The sequence below is a fragment of the Musa acuminata genome, chromosome BXJ1-6 (genome assembly GCF_036884655.1).
Source record: "Musa acuminata AAA Group cultivar baxijiao chromosome BXJ1-6, Cavendish_Baxijiao_AAA, whole genome shotgun sequence".
In the NCBI taxonomy this organism is placed as follows: domain Eukaryota; kingdom Viridiplantae; phylum Streptophyta; class Magnoliopsida; order Zingiberales; family Musaceae; genus Musa; species Musa acuminata.
The window spans coordinates 34,608,847-34,632,886 of NC_088332.1; the positions used below are offsets into that span (position 1 = coordinate 34,608,847).

Consider the following 24,040-nt stretch of genomic DNA (forward strand, 5'->3'; position numbering starts at 1 on the left):
ATTCATAGATTTTTGGCATAATTAATCTTTTATGGGATAATCATTTCCATATAAATCCTTCCTCTTTCTATTTATAAAAGTAGAAATTTTATTCATGGACTTTTGGTATACTTGATCTTTTATGTGATGATCATTTCCTTGAATCCTTCCTCCTTCTTATGAAAGTAGAAAATTTATTCATAGACTTTTGGTATATTTGATCTTTTATGAGATGATCATTTCCATATGAATCCTTCCTCTTTCTATTTATGAAAGTAAAACCTTGATTCATAGATTTTTTATACTTATGACTAGATGTGATGAATGAATTCCTCCCTTCTTCTTCTTCTTCTTATTTTTTTATAATAAAGGAGAGAAAGAAACTTGCTAGTATCTCAAGAAATACAAAAATGCTAACTTGAACATCTCAAACCAAAAATGCTTGCACATCTTAAAAAAAAAATGCTAATTTGCCCATTTCAAGAAGCAAAAGTTACTACCTTGCACATCTCAAAAGTTGCTATTTTGCTCAACTTCACTTGCTAGCTTGCATGTTCTAAAGTGATAGGTTCAAATATTTGTTGAACGTTTCTCCTTTTTGTTGATAACAAAGGGGGAGAAATGATGAATGTTTGGTATCATGCCTAAAATAATGTTAATTTTGATATCATGCATTAAGTGATAAATGGTTAAAATTTTAGTATTTTAGTATCGTGTATGTTATGCCCAAAATGATGTTAATTTTGGTATCATGCATGAAATGATAAATACTTTAGTATCATGTATGTTATGCCCAAAGTGATGTTGATTTATTTATCATATCATGCATGAAGTGATAATGAATGGTAATGTTTTGAAATTGTGCATGTTACATTTTGATAATTTGAAACTATAATTATGCACAATGAAATTTTGATATGATATATTGTATTTGATTACTATGATTGAAATTGTTACGATTCCTTTTAAATACAAGTTTATCTTATCTCAATATACAATATAGATAGAGAGAATTAAGGTTAACTCCGTCATCAATTGATTATCATAATCAAAGGGGGAAGATTGTTGAATCTTGAATTTTGATGATGAAATCAATTGATAAATTAATGATCTAATTCATATGTTGAGAAAAATAATGCAGGACTAATTACGATCATGAAAAGGTAAAACAATTAAAGAATAATCAAATGTTGGGCCGGAGTCAAAGATCAGGCATCGGGTTGGAAGAATCAGGGGTTATGCCAAAGGTTCAGATAATGCGTCGAAAACTCACCAGGAGTCCGTCAAAAGCTCATCGAAAGATCACTAGGAGTGCGCCAGAAGTTTCGTCAAGAGTTCGGATGAACAACTGATGTGTTGGACAACTAGGATTGCATTATAATTGTTTAGCCTTAATTATCATAGTTAGGGTTTCAATTTGAGTTAATTTTGGGTGAAATCCTATTAACTCAATTAAGGGCCAACTAGGCCTAAATTAGGGTTGATTTAGGCCGGATGGATGACCCATTCAGTGACCTGGTGCCACATCAAGTGGTGGCACCGCTAGAGCTGGCAAAGGAACCGCTTGAGGCTTGGCCTCCCAAGGAGTTTGGGCGATTGTACCGTCGATAATTAATGCTACCACGCAATGGTACCACCCAGTCAAGCAGTGGTACCACCAAAGCTCAATCTCCGAGGCACTGTTAGGCAGTCATATCGCCCAAATTGGACAGTGGTACCACCCAATGTCAGTCTATAGGTAGTTGTACTGCCCAATAATGGTGGTGGTACCGCTAGTATCCCGAAAATCGAGGATGTGATACTTTTTGGCTCCAATTCTAAAGCCATGGATACTTGAAAATGTGGCATGAAAACTTAAAAATATTTTATTCTTAAAATTATACTTGATTTCATATCAAAATGATAAATATCTATCATTATGATGAGGTATCGAACTTATCATGCTTAATTTCCTACTTCCAATTGGTATTATGCCTCGAATTGATGAATTATCATCTTTTATCCGACTTAAAATTTGAATCTTGCTAAATTTCATATTTGAAATTTGTATCATATTTGAAAATGATCATTCGATATTGGACTTAAAAATGGATGTCATACCTTGACATCACATTTATTGTGATAAATATATTGTATCGTATTTTGAGATGGTAAATCATGATTAGTATCATGATATGCATGCCAATAAGTTTAAATGCATATAACTTATCGGTTTGATGCTTGAATTCAAAGGCCTTGAATTTAAGAGTGTATTTTCTCAAGTATGGCATATAGATAGGGGGAGTTAAGGTTTACTCTGTCATAAATTGATTGTCATCATCAAAAAGGGTGAGATTGTTGAATCTCGGATTTTGATGATGAAATCAATTGGTAAATTGTTTGATCCAATCTCTATATGTTGAGAAAAGTGTGCAGGATTAACTACGATAGCGATCAAGGCATAAAGCAAAACAAAGTGCCGGAGTCAAGATCGAGAATTCGTTGGGAGTTCGAGAGTTCGTCAAGAATCCGGAGGTTCATCGGAAGTGCCAATGGAATTGGCCAAGAAGTCCAGGAGCTTGCCAAAGAAGCTCGTCAGAACTCGTCAAGAAGATCATTGTGAAGTCTAGGAGCTTGTCGGGAGTCCACTAGAAGATTGCTAAGAGATCATCGAAAGTTCATCGAAAACTCGCTAGAAGAAACATAGATTTACTAGACTTGTTTTGTTTAGTGTATGCTTTAAAAATCGAAGTTAGCACATAATTATGATTAGGTTTGGGATGTAATCCCATTAAACCCGTTAAGTACCAACTGGGCCCATAATTAGACAGGTTTGGGCCAGATTCAAGGCCCAAATAGGTTGCTAAACCTTGTTTGGTGGTGGCACCGCCAGATTGGGGTAGTGGAACCACCCAGGGCTCAGTCTCCAAGAAGCCTAGGCGGTGGTACCACCAGAACCTTGAAAACCGAGAATGTGATACTTTTTTGCTCCAATTCTAAACCCAATTGATGGCTATAAATACCCCTTACTTCTCAACCGGTAAAACATAGAGATGTAATAAGAAAAACTATAGTGAAATAGCTTGCAAAAGTTAAGAGTTCACCTCCATCATTTCTAAGTGTGAAAGTTTGTAAAATGAGAGTGAACCACTTATAAAAGTTATGTAAAAGGGTGATTATAAAAGTTCTGTAAAAGGGTGATTGATCTTTGCCCTTCAAGAAAGATCAATAGTGGAAACTAGTAACCTCATTAGAGGAGGTATTGAGAGTGGATATAGGTCAGACGACCGAACCACTATAAAATTAGCATATTCTCTTCTTGGTGCGTACTTTACTTTGCTGCATTCTACTTTACTTCATTTCAAACTATTCAATCCCCTCCTCTCTACTCACTTACAAACTTATTCGAGTCAAACATCTTTTCAAAATAGTTTTTGTCGAACTAAGAGTTTCATCGTATGAAGTTTTTCGAAATTAATTAAATTTATCGTTTTTGTCCCCTGCACTAATCCCCCCCCCCCTTCTTATTGTCGTTTTTGATCCTAACAACAAATACTCCCCAAACCCATTGTCATTACCTCCTTTTATATGTATTGACGCTCCAATGATGCACAAATACTAGTTGTAAGATCTAAGTCAACCTTACGCTACTAAGTCCTCTCATAAAATCTCATATGCCACCCTACCCTACCTTATGCTATCAATCTTATGCACAAATACTAGTTGTAAGATCTAAATCAACATCGTTGTTGCAACTATCGTATTGATCATACATGAGTTCATGCATGGCCTATCTATATTTTTCTTGTTCTTTAGCTTTCTTTTGTAATGAATCCTCATTTGCTTATTGTAACTTCTCTTAAAATATTTTATCGACATCCATAAAAATCTTTTTATATTTTACAAATTTAAAATATTTGCCAACCAAATGTTATTCTAGTCGGGTGATTTCTCTACCTGATTAATATAATCATAATAAATATATTGCGAATGATAATGGTTGTTGTCCAAATGATGGGTATGATCTTAAGCAGTATTTTATGTCTATTCCTTTGGTGCTATTTTTCTTCTAATATTTATAAAATTAACAAGCTACAATTAACTCTAATTATCATCAAATTTGAAATAACAAGTTATGATTTATGTAATAGGTCTAATTTGACACTAAAAATATGTGTTTGACCCTAATCATTATTCACTTGTTTGAATGGAGGGTCTAATATGGTTCTAGTCAACATTAATTTCACTATCACATAATTAAAAAGTTATGATAATGCTTAACCCTAAAACACATTAACTAGATAGAAAGGAACAAATATGAGTCTAATATGGATGGAATAACATTAATTTCACTAATCACATAATATAAAAACTATGATAATACCTAATTAACCTTAATTTGTTATAATGTGTTTTACCCTCAAAGATATTAACTAGATAGAATGAAGTTAATCATGTCATAAATTAATTAAGATTATTTTTTAAAAAAATATAAACCTTTTGATTAGAGTAAACCTTCTCTAAATGAAGTGTTCAAATATCGTAAACCACCCAAATGAGCCTCTAATCACCAAACTTCATCTTTGATTGAGAGTAGAGTGACAAATGATTTGAGTGAGAAAGTGTTAGATTTATTATGAATGAAAGAGGGGGAAGGAATAAAGTTAAATACCCATTCAAATTGATCCAATGGTCATATTGACTATTGGAATCAGATAAATCTTAACGATTGATCAATCTTAGTTACCGACCGATATCGACAAGACAATCTATGTTCCGATCAACTATTGAACTGGTACATATCATCTATCATCTATATCGATACATTCTGTGTTCCGGTACATATCAGGTGTGCCTACTGACAGGAAAAACATAGCAAACCTCAGGCTGATCTGGTAATGTAGCCAATTCTGGATTTAAAGGTGATTGCCACTGAAACAGTTGATCCAACGAACAAGCAGCAACAAAGCAGATCATAATGCCAAAGAAGCAACATATTGAAGCCTCGTCAACGAAAGTTCGACTATGTCCAAAATTGCAGCAGAAAAACTTTCTAACAGTTCCTTAAATTCACTGGCAAGATCTTGTGAGACTGCTAATAAACCTTAAAAGAACTAATAGAATGCTAGACAACAGCAAGGGCACAATATGGTCATATGAAATGTTGAGAATCTTCATCTTCGGGGATGATACTAAAAGTTCGAGCACTGTTTCATTTCGTAACTTTTCATTGGCTAAGGAGCACAATGAAGGCCCCTTCTCTCAACTCCAGTAGAAAGACATTAGTAAAAGTTACAAAAGACAAAGTTGATTCCTTAGGATGACTAATTCAGTACGACCTGCACAATGGGTCCTAATAATCAGATTTCACTCTTTTGCTTTTTCTTTTGCCATACTGCTTGAGTTTACTGGGGACCATAACGTGTGTCCATGCTTGCCAAATCCCTAGTCTGGATAGACAACTTTCTGGCAATCTCCTGTCATCAAGAATGGAAATTTAAGAGAAGACAACAAAATTAATTACTTCCTCTCCTTTCGAAGATCATATTATAAGAACTACTTGCACTCCATTAAAAGAACAAGGGTCTGTTGTTACCTAATTGATAGCTTCCAGGGCAATACCATCCAAGCAAAATGCTATAAGAAACTCCATTGTGTGAAATTGCCAGGAAAAGTACCAGAGCATGACTGAGTTGTTAGGCGCTAAAACATTTCGTGACAGAGACAACCTTAAGTAGAGTTCAGAAGTTCCAACAGCCTCACTGTCTCTTCTTCTTTCACAACCTATCACCGTTCAAATTTGAAAATGAATAGTCCACGTCAGATAGATAGAGGACAAGAAACAACCAAAGTTTGAGAATATCAGAAAAATACATGTACTTAGGATAACCATTATACAGTAATTCACCAAAGTTGTGATTTTTATTATTCTAAGGCATCAGATTCCAAATAAATAATTTATAATACAAAAAAGTCTCCTGATATTGATGATACTTGAAAATTTCAATTCAAAATGATAGACCATGCGATTGCTGTATTTGCAGTTTGCTTTTACTCTATTAACAATGCCTATCACTGACATCATTTGCAGTCCCTGGAAACAAATTTAACCTTTACATTTTTTTCCTTGATCCAACCCAGAGAAATATTAGATGAAACTTAAAAAAACCAAATAGTATCCACAGAAAAATGATGATAATAATCTCCTATGGAAAAATTCAATATTTACAGAATCGACAAATTAGGAGGCATTTTGTTGCTCACAAGTGGCCTGCCTGCAAGAAATTTTGCAGCAAGCAAGTAGCCGACTTGAATGTATTGGAATGTATTGGACAACTTGCAAGTAAAGCACTTGCAGCATATAAACAGGCAACTTGCAAGCAAGCATATGCTGCAAGTAGACCTGTGATTTGAGAAACTGCATGATGCCCTTATCAGCTGTGTTGCAAGTCAAATTGGATTTTAAACTTTCTTCATCCTCTCACACATTGTCTAATCAGTGTCCTCTGTTCCTCCTCTATTTCAGTCTGTATGGCCGTTACCTCCTTCCTCTCCAAGCACTGCCTGCATCCTCCTCAACCTTAGTAGCAAGTGCAAGTAGTTACTATACATGCAACCATCCAAACAACTGTACACCTGCTATTTGTAGCATTTGTTTTGACTTTTGTACACAACTACTACTTGCAGGTATATAGCAGTTGTAGGCAACCAAAGGCCTCCTTATTAATATAATTCTTATTTAAAAAGGAAAACTAATATTTAAATGATTGAAGGATTAAGTTGTCTGCTGCAAAGTAATTCCTTATGCTCCTCTATTTCTGGCAATGGATCTATAGTTGCAGAAAATACCTTACAAGTCATTCCTTAGGTTCCTCTTTAAAATTCCTAGGGCATGTTTGCTTACTAGAAATTTTGTTTACTCAAATACAAAGTTCAACTTAAGAAAAAGATGGATATGATACTCCCCTCCATTCCAACCGTCTTTCTTCCCATGTACAGCATCCCACTAATTTTACGTTACCATACATCATTATCTAAACAAATTGTAATATCACTTATATCTTGTAAACATTAAAACCCAACCACACTTGCAAAAAGTTACAAGCTGTGGGACAATGACATAGCAAAAAAAATTACAATAAATAGCTCCACCATAATGAAGGTGATGGCAATAATGCATCACACTAGTTGCCAACAAGAATATCAATAAAAATGAAACAATTTTTTTACAGGATAAATCATTTGAAAAAAGATCAGTTGATGTATATTTTAGAAAAGGTAAAATAACCACAAATCAGCAAGAACATATATATATATATATATATATATATATATATATATATATATATATATATAGCCTTAATGGGAATAATGCAATACAAATGCATTATGATGACTATGCAAATGTCATCTTACTAATAAACACACCATTTCCATGACTCTCTTGCCTTATTGCAACAATCCAACAATCACAATGTTATCTGTCTTTATGTAAAATTGATAATTCTATTTTAAGAGAGACGAAACCTCTATCTCCATGCATGTTTAGATTAGAAAGATGCCTCTGGAACTTCTTTTCAAGTGCAGGCACAGTATCACTTGATGAAGGTGGCCGAAACCGGTCGGTAGAAGCAAGATGGAACTCGCATGCAGATGGTTTTTTCTCTCTGGAACATGCAACTGTAATTCATTCTAAAAACATGCTATTCTTTACATGCATAAACCTTCCTATGCGAAAAAAAAACACCTTCCTCTGCGGATCAAAAGGAATTTTTACAATGATAATGAGAATCATCAGATGTGAAAATTTATTTTGAGGTCTCTCGAGTCTGTCAATGATCAGATCCCTAAATTTACAAATAAATGTTTAGCATTTAATATGCCACTCAAAAAGTAATCGTTAAAGAACAACCATCAAATAAGCAAATGATGCAAGCAAATAAGATATGCTCAATATTCATAAATCTGGCACCAACAAAATCAATAACTTACTGATGCTATGAAATTGATAGTGGAACTATCAAACATATGGATGCAAGGACCAGTTATTTTATAAAAGATTACCTTAATTGGGAGATCCTTTGGCAGACCAACTGAACTAAGAAAATCACGTCCAACTTGGTGCCAATCAATTGAAACAATAAGATTGTCCCTACTGCTTCTTAGTTGAGTTTGCCCATTTGCCTGTTCAAATTCACTCCCTATCCACAAATGAACACTACTACCTGTGTCTCCACTTCTGGTACTAGGAATCAAAAAAAGAAACACTGCTTTTGAATCGAGACCCTCTGTAGAAAATGTTGCTAGCTTTTCCATACTAGGCCAGCGGTACACTAGTGGCAGTTTTGGGCTTGCGTTCTCTGATCTAATATCAACAAGTCTAGATGAGCCTTGTAAAAATTGATCATCTTGTTGCCGATGATTTCCCTTATTGTCTGTATAGTTTTCGGAACTACTAATTGTAGATTCACCTAAGCATTTGACATCTGACTCTAGTCTTACACTACTTGTACAGCCTATAGCATCATTGCCTGCGGTTTCACTAATATTACTTTTATCTATGACTTCTTGTGTACTATCACAAGCAGAAGATGTATTTAACACCTTCTTGGATATTAGTGAAGGACCTTTGCAGAGTGTTGGCAGTTTCAAGGGTGAAAAGCCTCCCCTTCTTTCAGCAATAGACTGTGCTAGATGTTTAGAGGAACATATTGCTCTGAAAGATGGTTTTGATGATTTGATGGTGCTCAGAATTTGTGGGGAAGGCCCAGTTGATGACAGCAAAGTGTCAGGCATGTCATGTGATTCAGGTGACAGCACAAGAGGAGTAGAGCATGCGGAAGGAGAAACTGAAGGTGAGTCTAAACTAGACTTTGAGCAAGTGCTTGAATCAGAGGAGTGAGAGCTGGGAGATGAATATGGAGGGGAAATCAATGTCTCTGCATTCAGTGACCGCATCCTATCAGAGTGGGTATCCATATCTTTCGATGATGCAGTATCTAAAAAAACTCGACTAATGTTTCCAGGTATAAACTTCCGCCTTAACACACTCCAGTTGCTTTCTCTTGTCGGAAGGTGCATCTCATACTCATGTCCTGAAGAGGAAAATGGTGGCACGATACCTCCAGTAAGAGCCTTGTAGAAAAGCTCAAAATCTACATCATAGGACTCAACTCTCCTTTTCCCTATGCCAGTCTTGGTTGCTGACTCAATTTGTACCTTCTTAATCTTTGTTCCATCATCTGAAGGTATAGCACTCAAGAACTTCTCCCAAAAGTCCAAGGGCTCCTTCCCTTCTTCAATCATCACGATTGGCCCCTGTACTCGTTCATACCTTACCACCTGAAACGCTGCAGCTTTTGCATCCTTCTCCATAATGGACTCACAAATCTTACCAATCCACACATAAATTGATGAGAGGACATGAATTATGAATGCGCCCCTCGAATCTAGTGCAGCTGGAGAAGGATCATTTAACATCTTCGGGACAAGGTGCAAAGAATCATACGGTGAGTGAGGTGCCATTCGGTACATCCTCAGCACTGAATTGGGGCTCAGTGGGATAGCATGCACCCTCTTCTGGCACTGCAGCAGCTGACAAGCAAAACCCATGTTCGGGTTGGCAATCCCTCTTGCTGCCTTTACAAACTGAAAGGCATCATCAAAGCTCTGCCCTTCCCTCCACATCAGGTAAGCTATAACCAGCGAGGTGGACCGCGAAACGCCCTGGCAGCAGTGGACAAACACTCTCCCCCCCTGCTGTCGAACATCCTCAAAGTAATCAAACACATCATACAAGATGCTCGTGATATCCTCTGTCGGGCTATCTTGCAACCAAAGGGTCTTGTAAACAAGATCCGACTTGAAATACTCCGGGCAGACGAAGCCAACGCAATTTAGGACATGGGTGATCCCATGCTGCCGGAGGATTTCACGGTTCCTAGCCACGTAATCTCCACCAAGGTATATATGATCTGCAACCTTGGAACACTCCTTGTCAAAGAAGGCGATCTGATCCCTCTTTCCTTGGGATCTCAGTGAGGAAAGATCCAGCTTTAAGCTATCACCCAGCTTTAGGGCGTCAGGCTTTGCACCTGGGGTCGGGGGGTGTGGCCACTCTCCGATGTCGTCAGAGCCCGCCTTCGGCCACTCACCCAAGCTCCGGCGGGAGATCGCGAGCGGCTGGAGAGGCGGGAGGCAAGACCTAGCCTTCTGGGTCTGGGATCTAGGGGTAAGAGGAGGTACCATGCGGTGCTTGAACTGTCCATTGCTGGCGCTCTTCTCCTCGGAGGCACAATCCCTGGGGTGGTCCAGGGCGGAGGTCCGGGAAGCAGACCACGACGCCGATCTCCAGAAAGTTCTCCGGCCACCGGGGAGCGGCCCGGCGGCGGAATCCTCTTCACCTCCCATCGCCGCACTCGCCCTCTCAAACAGCGCCTGAAAGAAACCCTAAATCGTACTCCTCGACTCCAATCAGAACCAGATCGACATCCTCTCAAACCTAAACAATAAGCAAGATGAAATTTTTACTCAAAATAAAGCCAAAATGAGCCAAAATGCATCAAAACCCCCAAATTTAGGCTCGAAAAATAGGGAATGAGTCGAATTTTAGCTTTTCGCCAGCAGGACGCACTGGATTCAGAAAAAAATGGAGCTTGAGAAGGAGCCAAAGAAAGCCAGGAAGTAACTTTAACATACTAGCGTGGATCGACGACTCTTGGCATCGAATCGATGGATGGAGAGACCGAGAGATGAGACTTAACCCTACGCGAGAGAGAGAGAGAGAGAGCGATGGGTCGGATCGAGCACTTCGCGTAGCGAAAAAAGCACGGCCGCGAAATCGAACCATTCGGCATCCGAAGTCACGTCACAGCCGTCGGATGGATCGATCACGGGCGCGATTTCGCAATGAGGCAAGGATCACGGTACAGCTGGCGTAAGAGGGGGCCGTGTTTGACCGGTAGGGTAGTTTGACTGGCCGTCGTCTCGTGGACTGCCCGCGGGCGAACGGTGACTTGGGCCGCGTCAACATTTGGGCCCACCAGCAAGTCAAACCAGCTTGAGCTTTAAGACCAAATTGTCCATCTTCCGTGTAAATATACGACTTTCTATATTGATCGTACAAAAATTAGATTGCGTTGAAATCAATTATTTCAAGAAATAATCTAATGTTTCTAAAGATATAAAAGAAAGTTAACAATGGAATCAACTATATTAAACATACAGAATAATAAATCAAACAAGATCTGATAAATTAATGGCATGTCCAAAATAATGCAACTAAAAAAAATGATATTTGAATAAAAATCGATATTTTAAAATTTTAAACTAAATCAAGGACGAGATTATCAGTGAATATTGTGGATCATTAAAATAAGTTTTATTATATATATATATAGAGAGAGAGAGAGAGACAGAGAGAGAGAGAGAGAGAGCTTTGAGAAGCCCAGGCCCATTATTAGGCCTAATCGGGTCGGATTTTGACTCGATCGGGTAATTGCTCAAAATGGGTCGGGTTTCACTTGTGCCCATATAAAAGCCCAGACTGGTCACCGGCCCAAGGCTTGAATACGAACACGGGATCATCAATTTAGGTTATAGGGGGAGGAATCGGGGCGGAGAGAGAGAGAGAGGGACATCAGTTCGAAGCGGAAGAAATATGGCGGCTTCGAAGCTGTTCTTCCTCAAGAGCGCCCTGAGATCGAGGATTTCGCCTCAGAACCATCCCCTCATTCGAATGGTTCAGCTGAGACGCCTTTCCACCGAGGGCGAAAAGCCGCAGGATGCTTCGGAGGATCCATTCCTTCGGTCTTCCGAGGAAGGTAGGGTTGCAATCCTGCATTATTGGGGTTCTCATTTCGAGTCAAATGCCTCAGCCTAATTTCGTGCTTTAGGCTTTGGATCATCGATTATTTTTGCTGATATTGCAGTTTGATGTTGTGCAAACATTGTCTTAATAGTACATCATGCTCGTAGTGTGGCACTGGGATTACATCACTAGGCCACACACCACGTGTTCATAGCTCAAGTTCGTTTCTTGTCAAAATGCTGACTTTCCTGTTACGATTGGTTATGACACACGATATACTCACCAACAGTTCCCTTCTATATTCAGGTTTGGTCTTTGGTAAATTGACAGGCACCGGGAGAAATGTACTGAAGACTGATGTTATCCATTTCTTTGAGGGATGTAATTTGTCAACTACTGATATAAAAGTTGAGTACAACAAGGCATATAATCCACTCGGCATGTATGTCTTTCTTTTACTCTCCTGTTTCATTGATTTAGTTCCTGTGGGTTTTGATGGATAATGTTTGCATGGATATTGTTTGCATGGATAAAGCAAATTCGTCACAAACTGGATATTGTTTGCATGGATGTGCATCTTGTTTCCCGATTGTTTGCAAGGGGTAATATATTCACACTTCCTTTGTTCTTTTTTGATGCACATGGTGAATGCTGAGCTAACCTTTTGACTGGGAAAAGGAATCATATACTTAGCATGTAGTTGATATATGAAAGAAAATGTTTTTCATACTGTTGCCGTTTAGTGAATTTGGTATATTTTAGGATTTGACTTGGCCAATCAATGAACAGTTACTGTGATCTTCTGTTTGTATGCTTCTGACCTTCTTCCATAGAATTATTAGAAACCACAAGATTCGAAGAGTTTAATGTTTGTTTTTTTTTAAATCATGCCCTTTTGCCATGGTCTTCTGTCTTCATGCCTTCTGAACTTCTTCCAGAGAACTATTAGAAACCGAACATTTCGAAGAGTTTAATGTTTGTTGTAGAGAAACTCATGCCTTATGAGGAAAAACAGAATATTTAGTAAAAAATCTGATTTTTTTTAGCTCTTTGATTGTTCTATAAATTTTTTGTAACATGATATGCACAGAATTAACTTTACTTTCATCCAATCTCTTTATGTGCGATTCATGAAGAACCAGATAACATGTTCAGCATCATTTAATTTTGTAAATTTGGACAAGTGGAACATATTTTTTTGATGTTTGTTTCTTAAGTGATACATTCAGATATTCAGTTGCTTCATCATACTCTTCTTGGATTTTTTTTTTCCAATTTCATACATCGGCATTAGTATCATTGACATTATATTACACACTTTATATGTAAAAGATTGACAATCTGAAAGCCAAAACATTACTTGTGAAAATAGGTTGTTGCAGTTCTCTTCCCGATCTTCATTTGACATGGCAGTGAGGCAAACTGTTAGAAAAGGCCGCCTGTACAAGTTAGAGAAAGTAAGAGCAGCTAAACCTGTTCTCCAAAGTTTAGTTGATTTATTCGATGAACTTCTTAGCTGAATGACCATAATTATTATCTTACAGGTGGATCGCTCCCATTGGGACTTTACAACCTCATATGATGGGAAAGCAGTGAGTAATCTATTATATTTCTTTATTAAAGTCAAAATATTTGGTTATCTAATATTTATGTGCATTATTTAATTCAGTCCTTAAGAGTGAGGAATTTTCAAGAGTCTAATTTAGCGAATTCTATTAGTTGGGGATATCATGTACATACACCCATGCTATTACTTTGTTCCATATTTGTAGAGAATTTGCGCACTATTCTGATAGATTGCTTAAAGTAGATGATTAAGCATAAAGGTAAGATTACTTTCAATTTGGAAGGAGATTTTTGGCTTTTGATCAAGATGAATTTCTTGATGTCCTCTGAAGACAAAGTGAAGTGATTGTTGAACATTACATAATCTACTGATGATTGTTTAGGTTTCAACTACCAGAGCTGTGCCCTTGATGATCACATTGATTTAGCTTGATGATCATATTGATTTTCCATTTCTATGCAACAGTCACATTGATTTCCTTTTCCAACAGATCCAACATATAGACAATGAAGTGATTTTCATATTGGCAGATTATCGATTATGAGTTTTAGTTTGTTGGTTGCAATTCTCCATTAAGAAAATTCAAGAATTTGATCCATATTTTGGTAGGAAGTAAGATCTTTGTTTGAGGGATCAGAACGTTAGATTTGCTTGCACTATCTAAGATGGTAAGGAAGCTGCAGAGGACCTGAGATTTTTTTATATTGATCAAAGCCTGAGTGACTATCAAGAGAATCTTAGCAGCTAGAGATGTTTGCATATTGTTGGGTGTTATTAAATGTCAAGCTGAACGTTTTCTTACTATTGGATGAATAAAACAATGAACTAAACAATCAAATCTGCAATCTTATCTAAGATTAGATAAATTAAAAACCATAGTGATGATTGCATATTAAATAAGAATTGTTAGCAGGCGATAACAATGGAGTAAAGAGATTTTAGGAATGAAGAGCACATGGAGAGACCGAGAGAGGACTCCAGAGAGGTTATAGTTGAACTTGTCTCCAAAATTCATTTTTGATTAGATAAAAAGAAAGTTGGACACCACTTGAGACTTATTTAAAGACAGTAGACACGGGATTTGATTACTTTTTTTCAAACCTAGACTGGATATGAAGTATCTATATTCTATTGTCAACTAATGTATTCATGCAGATATATCAAGACCAGTAAAATTTTGTGAAGTTTTGGTTATCCAATGGCAGCTAACTTATTGAAACCTATAATCTTTTATTTCTGCCAAGGCAAATAACTATTCCTATACATTGTTAATTGTCATTAGTATATCATTTAAGTGACCATGGCCAATGCATGCTTAGTTTGATTCTTGGTTTGCACTGTCTTCATCGTGCAGTTGTATTGTCACAATTGCTTTTTGTTTTGGCTGAAATATTGAACAACTATTTTGGATATATTGTTCACCCATAAGTCAGATGACTAATTACAGTGTCATATATTATACTGTAAAAACTATTCTGTGATTATGTTCTGTATTTCTGTCTTAACTTGTGGTTAAACTGATAGAATATTTGTGTTAAAATGTTTGACAGGTTCTGCTGCAAGGTATTCCTCGTAATGCCCTTCAAGAAGACATAGAGCGCTTTTTGAGTGGTTGCAACTTTGATCCTTCGAGATTTCAGACCTTTGTCAGGTGTCATACTCCCCCATTATTTGCATTTATGTAGGTTTGTATCATTTAACATTAGGTACCTTATATTATTTCCTCATTGCAGGCAAGGTTTCCCAGATCCTATAAGGGTTTCACTTGTCCACTTCCCTACGCGAATTGATGCAATGAACGCCATCTGTTGGAAAAACAGGAGTTTCTGTCTCAACAATCCTATCACGATGCGAGTTCTCCAATAGATGGATGTGCTCTTTCCATTAGAACGACGTGGTATGGATTGGTTGGTGTGATGAGCTTATCTTTGCTGAGTTACAGAATCTTTGTTGCATTTAGCTGGTTGGTTCACTCAATCTGCTACGTATTTGCAGTGACCTACACACTAGGACAGCCAAAGGCTACAAAGTTTTGGATCTGATTTCAGTACTCCTAATTGCATCATTACATATTTCAGATTCCAAAAGCTACTGATTTATATGCTACAAGTTCATGAATAATAGTCTTTTTCAGTTGCTTGACAAGAAGGTTAAACCTAAGGGTTGTCTGGTCCAGTTAGATTAATTTTACTGGTGCAGTCTTCTGAGATGAGTATTTGAAACATCTAATTCTGGGTGCTATTTCTTCAGTTAGATTATTGTGGATGCATGTTAGTGTCTGTAATCATGTGCATATTATCCAGTTATCTTAGTGCTGCTCTAATCATTTATACATGGTTTATATGACAAAATTACAACATATCATCAAATACATGCAAGTACTGATCAACTACTAACGTACTCAGAATAATGACCGACCAATTGTAACATCTTTCTTTATGTTTGGAATCGGTAGCTACATAAACGCCACAGCCAATGCCCAGTTGAATGAGAAGCTGCTTATAATTACCTCTCCAATGCCCTGCAAGAGTTTTAGAATAAAATGCTACCCTTATTGGGTGATAAACATAGTCATGTAGTAGATATTTGAATGATACAAGGGAACCATTCAACCTGATGTGGTTTTAGAATGACATGCCACCTTTACATCCAAAAGATTAGTTTTGGTGTTTGAGAGTTCAAATACTAGTCTAACTATAGTTAAGTTGGTAAAAACTATATTAGATCATGCTGTGTTAATATCATTAATGAGAATGAAAGGGTTAGAGTATCTCCAGGATATAATACTAAGGGTTAAGGTGTAGCGCACTGTCAACATATCTATTCTTGGCAACAGTGATGAAGATAAGATTTAAGGTTTTTATTAATTATGCTAGCTATTACAAGTTTGGTAGTCAGCTAGCTATCATCATCACCTTCCACACATCACAAATTTGGTAGCTAACTAGCTATATCACCTTCGATACTTCAAACAAATTTGGTAATTAGAAGTGGGGGAAAAAAGAGAGGAAATGTGATGGAAGGAGTCGTAGGAGAGGAAGGAGAATACAAGGTTTTCATCTTCAAAACCATAAGAAACATACATAGTAGTTTGCCCAGCAGTGAGTGAGGGAAAGAGACGAGTGCTCTGGACGGAGTCGTAAAAGTAGCGATGGCGACTGTCGATTGCTCTACTACGGAGTTAGGGACTGCAAAAAGGAATCAATCAACGGTGTTATCGGATTGCATTCACTTGAACCCGAATCCGACAAACTTATGAATTCAAAACAGGATTCGTACGGTACCAGGTTTGTGCGCATTATTGCGTGCAGGTAAGAAGGAGAGGGGACCCATCCCCAATCCAACAAGTTTATTGAAGTTTAGATAAAATATTGAGGCTCCTCCGTAAACAATAAATTAGGCAAGAAGTTGAAACTACATTCCACATACTCTTTAAGTGACTAACTTCAAATCAATCATAGTTGGCAGTCACATTTCCGTAATAACCATCACTTTGAGTACACAATTTTAAATAATAAGATATTTAGAATAGTACATTGTGGTGTATATTATTTTTAACGATTTAATAAGATATTATTATTATAATAAAATTTGAGCTTCCAATATACTATAATGTAGGTATTGTCAGAACGCTCATCAAATCGATATGAAACAGATGATATGTTTCGATGCAGACGTAGAAAATAACGATTCATGAGCCCTCTCATTGTTATCCTCTTATCGTCATCCCCTCTTCCTTCCTCGTCGAAGGTCTTTCTTTTCTCCTTCGTTTTTATAACATTAGTATCGATTTCTCCTCCACTGTCTTTTTTTTTTCTTCTTCTTCATCTTTATAACATTAGTATTGATATATCAAGATATCTCGATACATCAATATGGATCGATATGAATATAATATAATTCTTGCTATTATGTGTGTATTTATTCAACAAATTAATTTTACAATGTGTAGGGGCAATTAAAAAGAATGGCAAGTCAATCACCGGCGTTGGGCCTCATAATGTTCAATTTGTGTACATAACTTTAACATATAGAACGGAAAATATTGATCTATAAAGACTAAATAATCATATTATTACCTATTAGACACTTTTGAGTTAATGATTCAAGATCAATAAATTTAATCAATGGATTAATCCATCAACCGCGATCGTGACAATTAGATGGCCAATTAGTGAGGTCTCACGCTACTGCTACAGGATACAAACGAGACTAATCTACGGATATGCTTCCAACTTCATAAAGGGATTTCTTTCGCATAAGATCCTGACTTCCTCCTGAAATCATACACCACCAAAGCAACAAGAAAAATATTTATGACCATCGAAATAAGTTTCAAAGATTATTTCACCCTTCATACTCAATTTCATGCTTCAACAGAGATATTATCAGCAAGTGGAACTGCATCCAGATTCATCTTCTCACCTTGAAACCAACGCTACTTCCCACAAGAGAAGAAATCCTCAGTCTCACTGCCAAACCAAAGAGCAACATTAAATGACTCCGAGTCAAATACTGTCCTGTTGCTCAATAATAAGCACAAGTACTATTTCACAAGATCACTTAGATCCCTATACCTGTGCACCATATAGGCTGATACCACCTGAACAAGGTTGTCACAAACGAAGCCGAGCCCTCCACTGTCAAACAAAGCAAAGCAAAGTTCCATAATTGCTAATTGTATCTAATTTTGGTGCAAATTTTCATATCGTCATGTTAGATCAGAAAAACCTCTTTCCTATGATGCTATACACCTCTTCAAACACCAGATTCTTGTATTTTGCTCATGGTCTGATGATACCAATAGCAAGATCCAAGGTCGCTGAGTACATGAAGATTCTGACTCACATCCCGGATCACATTCTGCTTAGGTAGGAACACCAGCTCCTTTAAGAGAAAGTATTGGACTATGGCACAAGTTCTTATTTATCAGGGCAGAGTCTAGAAATAGAACAATGACAGTAATGTCGTCATGGAAATGTCTCCTGGTGCCACGATCCATCTTTTCCAGGTCAGAGTACCTCATCTCTCTTTTCCTTGCCGCTTCTTGAATTGCAGCTTTGACAAGCCTCCTTGCTATTCCCTGCATGATTAAGCACTATAGGTTAACTATCGTGAAATTTGGATATTTAATAGCAGATGGAAAGCCGAACCTTAAGCATAAGAAAACAAATTCCGTAGCAAAAATCAAAAGACGTTATGAAGCTGCTCAGAATCATAATCAACAAAATAAGTTTCTGAATTAATTGCATTGATGAAACTAAGAATCCTGAAGTAGTAGGGTTTGTTACTTTGGGCTGATAGCACTAATATAGAAACTTGTAAATTTATTAGTGAAGTGTGACTCAAAAACAAGTCCACCATATGAACTCAAACTTAAAATATGATCTACGATGCATAAGCATTTGACCGGTAACTTTTCAAATAAGAAAAGACTTCCATGAGTTTTTACAGAAATGCACAAGATTGCTCATGAATAAGGAATCAGAAAGAGCATCCAATTACTGCCTTCAAAAAAAGTGATTTATATATCAGTAAAAATCACCATTTTAAAAGAAGTGATTTATGTATCAGTAAAAATTCACCACTTAAAAAAAAAGTGATTGATGTATCAATAAAAATCTTGGTAATATAGCAGTGCATCATATTAGAGCCATGATGCAATCATATATCTGCTAAAGGTAAAAAGTTCACAAAAAACGAAAACACATGACTTGTACTGTTCAAAAGATAAAACCTAAAGGAGAACAAGAGAGAAGATGATCTTACACTACGAGGTGTGTTATGGATCATATCCACAGCCTCTTCATTCGTCAAATGCTCCCATAAACCATCTGATGCGAATATCAAAAATTGATCTTCAGGACAGAGTTTATGTGTCACTATTGATGGCTCAGCAGTAAGGATTGGTTTTTCGATGGGTTCAGGCAGCCGAAACCTTGACAATAGAGGTTCACGGTTGAACTCTGCATTTTTCAGATAAGCATCTCCAATAGACCTTGAAACCTGCAGAAATTAAAGAAATCAAGAGGTAGAAGATGTTTAGAAGATATTCATGGTCCAATTTTCTAACCCTAAAATCTTCTTGTATGCACAAAAGCCAGACAGAAACACTGCCATCCACATGAAGGGTTATCTAGAAATATTGGCCAATGGCCAACATGTTACAAACTACACACCTTTAGGGTCATGTGCAAAGAAACTGTTGCTATAATATATAGAAGAAACTATTGCAGACTAAAAACCCAAATGACTAATTCTGCAAGATAACAAATTTAATAGCATAGGTTCAAAATGATTCCAAGTGGCAGTTCAACTGAAATTCATATTTTGTATTTTAACCAAGTTCAATTAATTTAAAAATAATTTGAGGTTCAATTTTGGTTATGATGTACCGCTATGATAGAAAGCGATATAGCCAACTATCCAAGTTTAATTTGAGACAAAAAGTTTCTAGAGAAAACAAGCCATTAGAATTGTCTAGGAAGGTATATAATGGTAAAGATAATGTTCCGATTATAGCCCCAAAAAATTAATATCCTCAAGCGTCACACAAAAGAAATTATTCAATCTCCAAGAACCCTTCGCTCACCCTAGGACGTTGTCATTTGATGCAAAAGCATAATAAACACAGGAATTGATCATGATGCAATACACAAAAGTTATTTAAAGTGCATGTTGATGTACCAACATTATAGGAAATAAAGGTGTTCAGAAGCAACGAATATTCATGAAATCTATTTCCACTCAATAATGGGCAAAACAGTTTCGGAAGATGGATTACCTGTATAAGGCCTTTGACACGCCAAACCTTGTTCTTCAAAACCACAATATTTGGATCATCAGGATGCAACGACCGCAGCTCATTCCTCACGGATTCAAAGCTTGCATTGTGCTCGGTGCACATTTGTACTGCTGTAACCTCTCCAATACCTTCCTCAAATCTCCCTAGCACTACTCGAGAATCTCCAACATTTGCCACAAAAAGCATCCCACTAGATATGACACCGACCAAACAACAGGAACCAACAGAGGCAATCTGTGGCTTGATGAGCCACTGCTTTCTCACAAAAGAGATGAAGTCCTCTTCGGTGGCTGAAAATGCTTTCCTTATTACATCTGCTGACATGTCCGGTTGTTCCGATGCAAATTCTGCACATCATGTCCACTGTTACCACAACAATCACATGCTAATTAAAAGTAGCTTTCAGACCACTGATTTTTTTCATAAAAGACGTGAACCTTTTGATTACAACGAGCAAAACATAAGCTGCAGAATAAGTGTCAATAAGCAGTTATTAACTTATCATTACGAAAAAGAAAACAATTCACGTCATTAAAATTCACGAATTAAAAGATGACATAGCAAATCTTCGGGTAAAATTCAGAAGATGAGATGTGCAATGGAATCCGTAGGATGCCAACTGGGTCACACTGATGGTATAATAGGCAATAGAACATATACAGAAACACAATTCAGAGACAATGACAATTAAGCGAAAATCTCCAATGCAGAACGGCTATCCATGAAGGGAACACCCAATTTAATCAAATCTATGTTTAAACCGGAATCTGATGAAGAACACATTAAACATAATTCTACTCAACAAAGAGAAAAAAATGTGTACTTTTGAGGTTAGGGAACAGATGCTCCGTGATGAACCGCGACGCCTCCGGGCCGCCATGGCCGTCGTAGACCCCTACGAACGTGCCGTGGGGGCCATCCGCGGCCGCCGCCTTGTTCCAGCCCAGCGGCCCAGACTCAATCTGGCTCCGGTCCTCCAGGAGGTTATTCGCCTGGACCACCGCCATGGAGAACTCCCCCACTGCGTGGCTGCCGAGGTCCTTGTACCAGAGGAGGCCTTCGGCTCGTGCGGCGGAGTCATGACTAAATCTCGCCCACTTCCAGCAAGGGCTCACGATCTTCATCAGCGACGATGATCGGGCCATCCGCCAGTCATTCGGATCACCACGATCGCACGCTTTGTTCTTCGATCGCCCAATCTCGACGGTAGTGGAATCAAAACGGGGAGCGTTTCGCAGGGGAAAGCTAAGAGGAGAAGGGCGAGAGTAGGTTTCCGCGAGCGCGCGTTGGAATCCGCGGCGGGGGTTTTGGTTTGCTATCGACTAAGCCGATGCGACGAAAACGACTATTTATGCTCCTCCGCTTTTATTTCCCTAAGCTGTGGGGGGTCGGTCGAAGGCAATACCTAAATGTTGTTGCCAAACATCATTATCGTATTGCTTATCTTAAAATTACATGTTTATCCTCATTTAATTCTTTATTTACTTATTTACCATCTCAAATGCAACACTATATATATATATATATATATATATATATATATATATATATATATATATATATATATATATATATATATATATATATATATATATAAGTGGATTTTTTTTTGTTCCCGCTTAAAATCCATAGGGCGAATTTTGGAAACAAGATTTTGGTTTTGGCTTTTTCTCAAAAAGCATCCCATTTTTATTTTTTTTCCTTTTATAACTTTTAAATTTTATCCCTAGAGAAGGTGAGGGGTATCTTTCCATTCATAAGATGCCCGCAATGTCACATTGATAGTATATTAAATAAATTCTAACCACGTTAAAAAAAAATTTAATTATTTAAAAAAGATAAAAAAAAAAAAAAGAAAAAGAAATAGATCAAAGTGTTATAATAAAATTATTTAAAAATAAACATAATATATTTTTAATAATAATTTATTGGAATTTTTATGATATATAATTTCTAACTGAAAATAAAAATCTTATATATTAAATATTAGCTTAAAACAATGAGTTTGATTACGTATTTTTATAAAATTTACACATTTTTAATGTATTTTATATTTTATATATTATTATATTTTTTAATATTAAGATGGTTTAATTTAATTTACCAGATCGATTCTTAATGCATTAGATCAGACCAAAAAAGAATCTGTTGTAAAGAGATGAAAGAGAAAATAAAGAGGGGTTATTTTTAAAATTTGAAATATATATATATATATATATGTACATATACATATATAAATATGTACATATATATATGTACATATGTATATATATATATATATATATATATATATGTGTGTGTACATATATATATATATGGAGAGGAGATAATTATTTCCAATTAAGACAATAATACATTTGAAGGATAGTAGCTCAAGAGCTAATAGGGGTATTTGGGTGATTTTACTCATTCAAGTATTATTCTTTTCTCTTGAACTATTGTAAAGGGTGGGGTTGGGTTTGGTACGAAGGGATTGAATTAAAAACAATGTAGGGAGGTTGGATAAAGTTGTCTTTGGTTTGACCCAGGACAGATTTGGAAGGCGAGCAACCACCAACCTCATGTTTTGTAGCCAACTTTTGGTCCTCTCTCTCTCTCTCTCTCTCTCTCTCTCTCTCTCTCTAATGCAAAAGTTTTTTTTTTTTTTGACAAAAAGGAGCAAACTATATTAATCAAAATCATTATAAAGGTTGCAAGGTTCTAATCGAAAGGAATTTAGAAAATAGGTCAATTGTGGTGAGCTAATTCAAAAATAATTTTTATAAAAAAAATTGATCTTTGGCGTAACAGTCAATTACTACATCACATTCCAAACCATTTAATCTTTCCCTCAATCTGTTTATCATTCTTCAACACTATTTACTGTGAAGGACACATAAGATACCTTAGAGTAAAAGATTCACACGCAAGCATCATTAGAGTAATCGTCAAACACATAAATACACAAGATACACGAGATAAGTAAGGAATGAAAGATCTCATGCAGTTTCACCAAATCCCAAATATCACAATGATAGTGTTAAGATTCTTAACACTGTTAATATCAAAGAAAATGAGCCAGGGTCTTATCAAAGTTTAGTACATATGTTATTATCTATAATTTTTTGAAGGCTACACTTGACTAGGTTGAGAAGGTGAACCAAGTCCTCTTCTTGTATAAGAAACTTGAGTGACTTTTGCAAAGGAAACCACTATGTCAACCCTTAATTTTGCCTTTGACTCTATCAACCATTCCTTAAAGAGATTCAAGAATACTATTATAAGAGACAAATGTACTCATATATGTTATGGGCCAAGATCCTTCTCTAATACTAAAGTTGCAACATTATCTATTATCTATATTTGAAGGATGCAAAATTATTCTTAGGAAATATATATAAGATTTATCAAGATTCAATTTACAGTTTGGTTAGGCTAGCAAAAAGATCTATGGTAGATAATATATTTGAATATAACTTAGACTTAGTCTTAAAAGTCACATTATTTACAAAGAAATCTTGACTAGTTTAATATTAAATATGGTGAGTTTGTCATAGCCCATAATATTCAAAAGAATGGAGAATGGAGACGAGTATCTGTTGCACAAGAATGTAAAGATAGGAGGAGATAGGGTCATCTTGTTAGATGCCTCTATGACTCCGAAACCATTTGGAGGTTTAGCCATTGATTAGGCATGTGAAATTAAGAGAGGATAGACAAGTAGATACCCAAGAGATGAATGTTGTAGGAAAGTTTGTGGGTAGTAAAACCCTAGAAATGACAACCTAGGAGATGCTATCAAAAGCCTTTTCAGAATTAGCGTGAGAATGATGAGAAGAATTATCTTTAGAATTAGTCATAAAGTGAATAAGTTTGGTGGCAATGAGGATGTTATCATGAATTGAGTGCCTTGCCACAAAGG

The 24,040-nt window shown here is 36.5% G+C and overlaps 3 protein-coding genes across 9 annotated transcripts; 1 reads left to right on the forward strand and 2 right to left on the reverse strand.

Moving 5' to 3' along the window:
• Positions 1-5,113: 5,113 nt before the first annotated feature.
• Positions 5,114-10,772, reverse strand: LOC135676727 (protein-tyrosine-phosphatase MKP1-like). 5 transcript variants are annotated; one of them, XM_065188214.1, is made up of 4 exons: positions 10,657-10,772; positions 8,023-10,459; positions 5,555-5,742; positions 5,114-5,435 (listed from the first exon to the last, which is right to left on the reverse strand). In XM_065188214.1, the coding sequence occupies exons 2-3, from the start codon at positions 10,366-10,368 to the stop codon at positions 5,689-5,691; spliced, it is 2,400 nt and encodes a 799-aa protein (XP_065044286.1). In that variant the 5' UTR covers positions 10,369-10,459; positions 10,657-10,772; the 3' UTR covers positions 5,114-5,435; positions 5,555-5,688. The 5 variants fall into 5 exon arrangements, with proteins under 5 accessions (XP_065044286.1, XP_065044287.1, XP_065044288.1 ...); XM_065188215.1 differs by having other exon boundaries at positions 10,592-10,734; XM_065188216.1 differs by having other exon boundaries at positions 10,572-10,725.
• A 777-nt stretch (positions 10,773-11,549) lies between these two features.
• Positions 11,550-15,583, forward strand: LOC103988885 (uncharacterized). Of its 2 annotated transcripts, XM_009407556.3 has the most exons (7): positions 11,550-11,780; positions 12,074-12,209; positions 13,140-13,224; positions 13,312-13,359; positions 14,885-14,985; positions 15,068-15,231; positions 15,330-15,563. In XM_009407556.3, exons 1-6 carry the CDS (start codon positions 11,618-11,620, stop codon positions 15,198-15,200), a joined length of 666 nt encoding a protein of 221 aa, XP_009405831.2. In that variant the 5' UTR covers positions 11,550-11,617; the 3' UTR covers positions 15,201-15,231; positions 15,330-15,563. The 2 variants fall into 2 exon arrangements, with proteins under 2 accessions (XP_009405831.2, XP_009405830.2); XM_009407555.3 differs by having other exon boundaries at positions 15,068-15,583.
• A 1,848-nt stretch (positions 15,584-17,431) lies between these two features.
• LOC103988884 (probable protein phosphatase 2C 38) lies at positions 17,432-21,488 on the reverse strand. Of its 2 annotated transcripts, XM_009407554.3 has the most exons (7): positions 20,963-21,488; positions 20,119-20,486; positions 19,104-19,340; positions 18,066-18,417; positions 17,912-17,974; positions 17,760-17,806; positions 17,432-17,611 (listed from the first exon to the last, which is right to left on the reverse strand). In XM_009407554.3, exons 1-4 carry the CDS (start codon positions 21,282-21,284, stop codon positions 18,202-18,204), a joined length of 1,143 nt encoding a protein of 380 aa, XP_009405829.2. In that variant the 5' UTR covers positions 21,285-21,488; the 3' UTR covers positions 17,432-17,611; positions 17,760-17,806; positions 17,912-17,974; positions 18,066-18,201. The 2 variants fall into 2 exon arrangements, with proteins under 2 accessions (XP_009405829.2, XP_065044291.1); XM_065188219.1 differs by having other exon boundaries at positions 17,912-18,417.
• Between the last annotated feature and the right edge of the window lie 2,552 nt (positions 21,489-24,040).

Excerpts from the sequence above, each read along its gene's own strand:
- LOC135676727 (XM_065188214.1), bottom strand. The coding sequence starts at position 10,368 with ATGGGAGGTGAAGAGGATTCCGCCGCCGGGCCGCTCCCCGGTGGCCGG. Across the intron at positions 5,743-8,022 it reads CAAAGGATCTCCCAATTAAG|GTTGTGAAAGAAGAAGAGAC; the intron begins GTAATCTTTTAT and ends GAACGGTGATAG.
- LOC103988885 (XM_009407555.3), top strand. The coding sequence starts at position 11,618 with ATGGCGGCTTCGAAGCTGTTCTTCCTCAAGAGCGCCCTGAGATCGAGG. Across the intron at positions 11,781-12,073 it reads CCTTCGGTCTTCCGAGGAAG|GTTTGGTCTTTGGTAAATTG; the intron begins GTAGGGTTGCAA and ends TTCTATATTCAG. Across the intron at positions 13,225-13,311 it reads GCCTGTACAAGTTAGAGAAA|GTGGATCGCTCCCATTGGGA; the intron begins GTAAGAGCAGCT and ends ATTATCTTACAG.
- LOC103988884 (XM_009407554.3), bottom strand. The coding sequence starts at position 21,284 with ATGGCCCGATCATCGTCGCTGATGAAGATCGTGAGCCCTTGCTGGAAG. Across the intron at positions 20,487-20,962 it reads TCTGTTCCCTAACCTCAAAA|AATTTGCATCGGAACAACCG; the intron begins GTACACATTTTT and ends CATGATGTGCAG. Across the intron at positions 19,341-20,118 it reads GTGTCAAAGGCCTTATACAG|GTTTCAAGGTCTATTGGAGA; the intron begins GTAATCCATCTT and ends TAATTTCTGCAG.